The sequence below is a fragment of the Dendroctonus ponderosae genome, unplaced genomic scaffold (assembly GCF_020466585.1).
Source record: "Dendroctonus ponderosae isolate FM_Combo_2020 unplaced genomic scaffold, Dpon_F_20191213v2 Dpon_F_20191213_1, whole genome shotgun sequence".
In the NCBI taxonomy this organism is placed as follows: Eukaryota; Metazoa; Arthropoda; class Insecta; order Coleoptera; family Curculionidae; genus Dendroctonus; species Dendroctonus ponderosae.
In genome coordinates, this window is record NW_026017110.1 from 1,054,883 (window position 1) to 1,062,510 (window position 7,628).

The window sequence follows — 7,628 nt, forward strand, 5'->3', positions numbered from 1 at the left end:
AAATTATTGGTTTAAATTTGTAATTATTAATGAAAGTTGATTCAAAATTTTCCGTAAATAAATTACTGAAAAATGGGGATAGTGGTGACTTTAATAATTTAATAAACTTTAATAACTCACTTTAATTTATTTTGCATTCATTTTTTCTTCAAAGAAAGAACCATTGTGACTGTCAATTCTACCCGGATGTTTCCAACTAAGACTAGAAATAAGCAATAAATTTAAAGTTTCTTCGAAAAATCGTTTGTTTGAAAATGTCACATTTTGCACGTTTACACAAAGTCTTTCCTTAGAGTTTGAAAACCAAACTTCTATTTGTTTTACTTCTTTGACTCTTAGCTGTTTTATATCGCGGTTTAATTGAACTTTCCAATGCCAAAAAAGTTATTGCTACCGCAGCTTTACTGCTCTAATTTTGCATAAAAACGCCAGGAATAACATCCATAAAAAAACATCAATAAAACGCTCATTTTATCATACTGTTGACGTACGGGAATGTCAAAACTCTCAGGCGTATTGACGGAAACTTGGACAAAGACAAGTTTTTTCCAACATACCTGAAAATCATTATGTGGGTTTCTCATCCAAGATCACTGAATTACTGTAAAATCATAAAAATGTTCTAATTTTTTAAGAAAACGCAATTTTTTGTCTCGATTCCGGCCTCCACCTACCATATTAGGCCGAGACCAAGCTGACCCTCAAACTTCATACGCTTTATGGCCAAAAGGAAAGTTATTGTCTCTCTCTTTTCAACATGCCGCTTTATATATACGGCAAACAAAGAAGGCATTCTATTATTGATTATGTGTCAGAAACACACTTCTGACAGTGACAATTAGTTGGGTTTTGTGATTGCAGTGATAAACATTGTTCTTGAAGAGGTTCGTCAGTGATTTGCAACGATTACAAGAGTAAAAATAGGTGAGTCCATCCTTGTGCAGTCGACAATAACAGTGAGGGCACCAGTTTTAGTCGGAAAGTTCATGAAACAGCGATTGTTCTATTGTGTAGTTATAGGTTAATGTCGAACAACGCCCCACAAGTGCTGTTTGATTGTTAATTTCCACATTATTTAACTGTTATTAGAGATTGTTAGTGCCGGATTTAAGGTCAGTGTGTTTCAATTTTCCTCCAAGCCCCTGGGGAAAAGAAGCCAACAGTCCAACTGTTCAATCTACATACCTACCTACACCTGTAAGATTTAATTTATTGATTGGGGTTTATCTGATTCCTCTTTATTGCTATCGCGTTTTCTAAGTTAACTAGGTGGGATTTTATCATTTTCCATTAAAGCAGATACTCTCTAAGTTGAGCCTGTTATAAGTAGGTTATCATTATTAGCATCATCAACGTCGTGCGGCAATATTAACTAGTTGGTAATGTTTTCGGTACTTATGTGTTTCTCCTTTCATTCCAGACCTCGTCCACAACTACAACAACCACAATGACAACGCCAGCCAAATTATATGGAAAGGATCTCAGTGTGTATGACGATGTCGATGTAGACACCCTTCTGGACAAGTTAACGCCAGAAGAAATCAATATTTTAGCCAAAGAAGTAGACCCAGATGTGAGTGAAACCCCTTTTCTTCAAGTCGCTCATCCTAAGAGTTGTTTAAATTATTCCAGGACTCATTTCTACCTCCTTCGCAAAGGACTAGTTACGATTGTGATAAAGAACCCACGGGACCTCTAAATAGGAAACAGTTAATTGAACATATTAATAAAGAAGCGATAGAAACTCCAGATATACCTGAAATTCAACCGTATGTTGCTGGTGTGGTGAGAGGCAAGAAAGTAAGTAAAATCTTTTTATTGATAAGCATCAAAAATCAAAATTCTATTCAACAATTACATTGAATTTGTATACCAAAATAAAACCTTTGAACTCTTTTTCCAGTGGACCCCACCACCGCCGCCACAAAAGGACATTGATGCGCAAGAAAAAATACAAATAGACTTAGGAGATGAATATGAACATGCTCTGACAAATGCATCGCAGGAAGAAATCATTGACCTGGCCGGTAAGAAAATACAGTTATTGTTTGAATGGAAATCAGTTTTCTGTTGGTTTTTCTAATTCTCATCAGTAAACCTAGTTGTTTCGGAGAATGCCATTTTAAACGTTTTATGGCTACTAAAAAGTAAAAGCTGAATTAAATTACTATTGTAGCACGCCCTGAATAGGCAATTAGTAGATTCAATGGGAATGTTGCTTTGCATGTTTTCCATTGATGGGAGAGTGAAACTATCGTTTTGATTTCTGTTGATTTGTTCAAAAGGCCTCGTTCAGCTCGGTTTTAGCCGAAATGTTTTTGTTGCATAAAGAACGCACCGCATGGTAACCCAGTTTAGATTTCTAGGTGATTAATTAGTTGCTCAATAAAATGTCTTATTATTATTTCACCAAAACGCCCGAATTTGTGAGAAAGTTGAATCTAAACCGTACGATTTCTTTTGGGGCAAATTACATTACAGTTCGCTTTCCTATTCTTTATATTTGGCCAAAATTACATTCTTAATTCACCATTTTCAATTAGTTTTCTTGGTTCCATGGTGGATAAATTAATTAATACATTTTTGGTAATTGTTGAGTTGCCGAGGAGCTTATTATAAGATCACACTTCTACGATTTTTTTGGCCCACGTATTAACAGGGATCTTCAGTCGCTAATAGAAATGATCTAATACCGCTTTTCAGTGCGGTACTTGTTTTTGTTATAATTAACACTTTATTAATGAATCATTAAATAGTTCCAAGACAAACAACGTTCAGCCTACTATGGCGCTTTGCGTTCACGATTACTTTCTTATTGAATAAATGTGTTTTTTCAGCTATTTTGGGTTTCCATTCGATGATGAACCAGGACCAATATCATGCGTCTTTGCTAAACAAAGGCCAGCCAGTTGGGCTGGGATGGGACGGGATCACTAAAGCCGCCAAGCAGAAAATATTCCCTATGGATCCTCCAAACAGTACTGATGTTGAGGATTCGATAAGACGAGTGCAAAATGACGATCCCAAATATATTGATCTCAATTGGAACAATATTAAGGTACGCATGGTCTTAAAGTTGTCCCGAAAATTCCCAATTTACTGGTTTTGCCCATTCAGTTATTGAGTAATACATTTAGATCTGAATCTATTTTTAAGCCCAGTTTTTTTTTTAATTAAATAGAATCCGCGAATAGTTTGCATGTGGTAAACAGTATCATCTCTGGCACGACACCAAAACCGTTCGCATACATTTATCTTGCCGAATTTTTACACGATCACCTATTAAATAATTTGATTGGCGTTCGAAAATGTGGCTTTTCACGACTATTGGATAACACCGTCATTAATCCTTGCAAAATTACGCAATTGTTCAAAAAATATGATTTAATCAATGAAACTGTTCAGCAATAGCTAACGAGCGCTTTTCGTTTGCAGAATATTTCCGACGAGAAATTTAACAGCCTCTTTGACGGTCTGGAACAAAACACTCACTTGGAGACGTTGTCCCTGTCCAATACGGGATTGACGGACCGAGGTGTGGACAAATTGGCTCAAGCGTTAGAGAACAACAGCCATGTGAGGGTGGTGAATGTGGAAAGTAATAATCTTACGCCACTGGGCGTTGTCAGGTTGATAAAGTCTCTGTTGAAGCAGACCAGTGTGGAGGAGTTCCGGGCAACAAACCAGGTAAATTTTAGATTTTTTCAAGAGTGTTAAGCAATGCGTGGAAAACCTTCCGATTTGTTTCTGTAAACTAACTGAACAAAATTGTATTTTCCAAAAAATCTGCACAATAAACGGGGTTGTTCCAAATCCATTGTAATAGTATTCAAAAGTAAAGGGTTTTCCATGTAACTGTAACTCTTTGATCTGAGAATGAGTAAATTATGTTTTTAAACTGTTTCCTACGCATCTTGGTGTGGCTAATGGAAATTTTAATTTGTTGCAGAGGACACAAATATTAGGTAACAAAATTGAGATGGAAATAACGCAACTAATTGAGAAGAACCCCACGATACTGAGGTTGGGGCTGCATTTAGAATATAATGATGCGAGACATCGAATCGCTACACATTTGCAAAGGAACATTGACACAAGTGAGTTCATTATTGTTTTATCGCAATCATTTAATCGAAGAAATCCAATTTAGCTCCACTAGGCTAATATTTGTTTTCGATTTTTCGAAGCCGATTGTCGGTTTTTAAGGTGCCGAACGTTTTATTTAATTGACGGTAAATATGATGTTGATTTTTCCCTTAACAGTCGTTACTACGCTGATTTAAAAAAATTGATAATCATGTGGTTTGATTGGATTGCATAAACCATGTCAGTGTGTGCCGATTTTACCTGAATGTTGTTCTTGACGTCAAATTTTGTTGCACGCTGAACTTAACCGAGTGAAGGAAAATGCCAGGTTTCTGTTGGCGGGCGTTGAGCCTGCAAAAGCAAAAGTTATTCTGCGATTTTAGTCACAGGGTAGAATATTGATTGTAGGTTTAAATTCAAAGGTTTAAGGTTCAAAGTTATTGGGGAGGAAAGTTATTAGAATCGTAGGTAAAGGGCATTTTCACATGTTGATGGTAGGTAAAATGAAGTAAAAACTTTTTTACTAAGTGAGTTAAACGCAAAATTGTGTGATTTAGGATTCTAGGATTTTGCATATGTTCGTTGGAAACTCACATAAAACACACACAGACAAAAACATCGCATACCATACGCATGCTAATTCAGAAAGTAGCTATTTTTCGCTCTTTTGACGAGGCCTAACTTTTTAGATATTTATACGTGAAAAACTACTGGTAGAAGACACCACCAGTAACATTTCCTGCGTTTTTTGTAAATCACCCATTTGTTACGGCTCGATCCTCAATCCACTTTTCAACGGCCGATCGATTTTTCACCTGCCTTAACTTCTTTATCTTTATCTTAGTGTTTTTAGAACCGCCAAAGACAATTTTCTAGTTTGGCCTTCGGGCCTTCATTGAATCAAGTAACAATTTTAACAGTAAACAGCTCGCTGAGTATGTTGAAGAAACAAAAAATAAAACATGTACTAATTTTGTCTGTGTGAGCAAAATGTCCACGAACAATCAGGACAAATCCGATGGAAATGACTATATGTATAGGTGCTGATAGCAAAAATTAATAATTTTTTTGAATAGGTTTGCAGGAATGAAATAACCCTAGTTCGGAAATCGTTCTCGTTCGTTCATTTTTTCGTTTTTCTTAAGGGTTAATAACGAAGCATTTCTCATAGTGTTTTTATCAGATACGACGTGGAATTTGTCGAAATTAAAAAACGATTTAATCCTTATTAGCCCCAGAAAATTGCCAATGATTCGATTAATTTTGAAACGGTAAACATCGTAGCCGTGAATGGGTGAATTGTGAAATAATCGCTCAGCTGCTACTCACTGTGACTAAATATCTCGTAATCGGTAAACTTTTCAACGGATTTACCTTGTTTGGGTCAAGCCGTTGCTTAACGCTTTGGTGGCTAATTATACAAATCTCGGACTTGATTATCACATTAATTGGTACTTGTTTTTATGAAAACTCATGCTCGGGAATTATTATTTTTAATAAGAATTGTGAGCAAAAACTACTAAAGTTTCTTAAGCGACTGACACTCCCACGGAAGAAATTCGACTGGAATGTAGCATAAAATCGCCATTATTTGTGTCATTCTTCAGTGAACCATCTCACAGTTGTATTTATTACATAAACCCGATACTTTGGTCCTTAATAATGGTATAACCTTTTTGCAATTATAGAGCGACAAAAGATTAAAGCAAAATATCAAATCCACTTGGCTGCGAAAGGAAAAGCAAAAATCGTTCGAACGGAATAGTCTCCTTTATAAAAAAATACGTTCACCCTGCGTCGTCAGATCCTTGTGAGTAGTTTTAATTGACTTTTGCCCGTTTTGTTGCTGCTATTGCTGTTGTGATCCACAAAGCCCGCTTATTAACATCAGGTCAATTATTGAATTCAATCTATACATTTATTAAAATTCCTCATATTATATCTAAATAGTTTTCCTGATTTTAATGATGAAAATACCAGCTTCAACCATTCAGCCAATAAAAAGAAAGGGACCTTTTCGAATTCACCTAAAAATCAGTTTTTTGGTGAATTTGCAACATCCCGCACATAAAACTAGCCCTAACCTTTGTGGTTTATTTGAATACTTGCGCTGACTAAAATTTAAAAAAAATGCGCTTCTAGGAGTCGTCAGCCAGAGAACTTTCTGATGCCTGATCAGTATTATTAGAAATACTAGTTTTTGTTGTAAATGCTCTGTCTAACCTTAACCTAGAGCTTTAGGGCCGTTCTATGGGTTTAAAGCGTTTGCAAAGGACAAATTATGCCCAGTCTGGCTGAACTGCAAATGTAAAACTCGGCTCAGCAGTATGGATTATGTGTGTGTTTATACGTTACGTTTTTAGCTATTTTGGCAAGCAAATAGCGTTCTAAAGAAAGGGATGAACCTTATCAGCGCAAGAACGGGGCTGAATATATTATCCCCTTGCGCCCATTAAATTCTGAAAGAAGCCGAAATCACGCAGAAAATCTTATTTAACTTTAAAATGAGATTTCCGGCTAACATATATATGCTTTCCGGTTTTATTATGAGAAATCATTCGATTCTTTTCAACTGATTTATCCAATGGGCCCCCCTTTCCAGGGTGGATTCAGGCGAATCTCTAAATGTAAAGCAGTTACCGAAAAGACACATTTTTTGTCAAGGGGATGGATTAGAAATGATTGTGGACCGGTTTTGCGGGTAAATTTGCCAAATCAATGCAAGAAATTGATCCGCCAACAGAATATTCCAACTGTAATTGACATGTCTTTGTTCGGGAATGTTCAACGTTCTTTAAAACCGTTAGAAGCGATCGCTTTTTAATTAACTTTGTAATCTCCTGTTTGCGTGTTATCAACTGAAAAGATGCAATTGACAATGGAAAAGTCCGATTTTGCCTTGTTTTCACGGCACAACAACCCCCATTGGTATTAACTTCGAGCATTTTTCAATCTTGTGCCCGATTTTCGATTTCCTTTCCGATGCCTGAGCATTATTTTCACGTTCCTGTTAGAAATTTTTGGCGAATTTCACAGTCATAAATTATAAAACGTTGATGGTCCGGATGGTTATGAAAACCCAATGGAGGTTTTTATTTCGGAGCTTTGCATGCTTCCTCGAGGGGCATATAAACCATAGTGCTGAGCGGAGATTTTATGATGGACGTGAAGTGCAATGAAGTGCGCTTTATATCAACTATTTTGCCGTTGAAATTGGCGGAAAATTAATTTTTCATTTCAAGTTGCCCCCATTCGCCTACCGAAAAAATGGATTTTTATAACAATTTGATTAATTTCCACGCAATTTCCAACGGCAAAATTGGAGCACTTCATGCGGCGGAAAAAGCGTTTACAAAGCGAAAATTCATGATAGGTATGTGGTGGTTCTTCGCATCCAGACTCAAAACAAAATCAGCTCAAGGATAATGAAGACTACAGTGACAATAGGCAGAGAGTGAGTGTAATTCACTTTGAGGTGAGATGCAAATATAGTTAACTGTATTTTTGACGTCGTATTACGGTTCTGGGGTTTCAAGCACGGT

At 36.4% G+C, this 7,628-nt stretch overlaps 2 protein-coding genes across 10 annotated transcripts in view; both read left to right on the top strand.

Moving 5' to 3' along the window:
- LOC109538161 (synaptic vesicular amine transporter) overlaps positions 1-7,628 on the top strand; it is a gene marked incomplete in the record, with an annotated part of 105,348 nt that overhangs the window by 75,747 nt on the left and 21,973 nt on the right.
- Positions 1-7,628, top strand: part of LOC109538129 (tropomodulin) — a 40,187-nt gene that overhangs the window by 24,632 nt on the left and 7,927 nt on the right. For 4 of the 9 annotated variants that reach the window (XR_002171999.2, XM_019905218.2, XM_019905220.2 and 1 more), the window contains exons 2-7: positions 1,421-1,573; positions 1,633-1,800; positions 1,904-2,027; positions 2,838-3,058; positions 3,436-3,687; positions 3,950-4,097. Coding sequence is in view for 8 of the 9 variants with exons in the window: in XM_019905218.2 (XP_019760777.1) it covers positions 1,421-1,573; positions 1,633-1,800; positions 1,904-2,027; positions 2,838-3,058; positions 3,436-3,687; positions 3,950-4,097 (1,066 nt within the window). In the remaining variant the exon portion in view is untranslated. Of the gene's footprint in view, positions 1-807; positions 925-1,089; positions 1,198-1,307; positions 1,327-1,420; positions 1,574-1,632; positions 1,801-1,903; positions 2,028-2,837; positions 3,059-3,435; positions 3,688-3,949; positions 4,098-5,774; positions 5,897-7,459; positions 7,623-7,628 lie in introns of those variants that run through there. The other 5 variants (XM_019905216.2, XM_019905219.2, XM_019905221.2 and 2 more) reach the window with 4 other exon arrangements.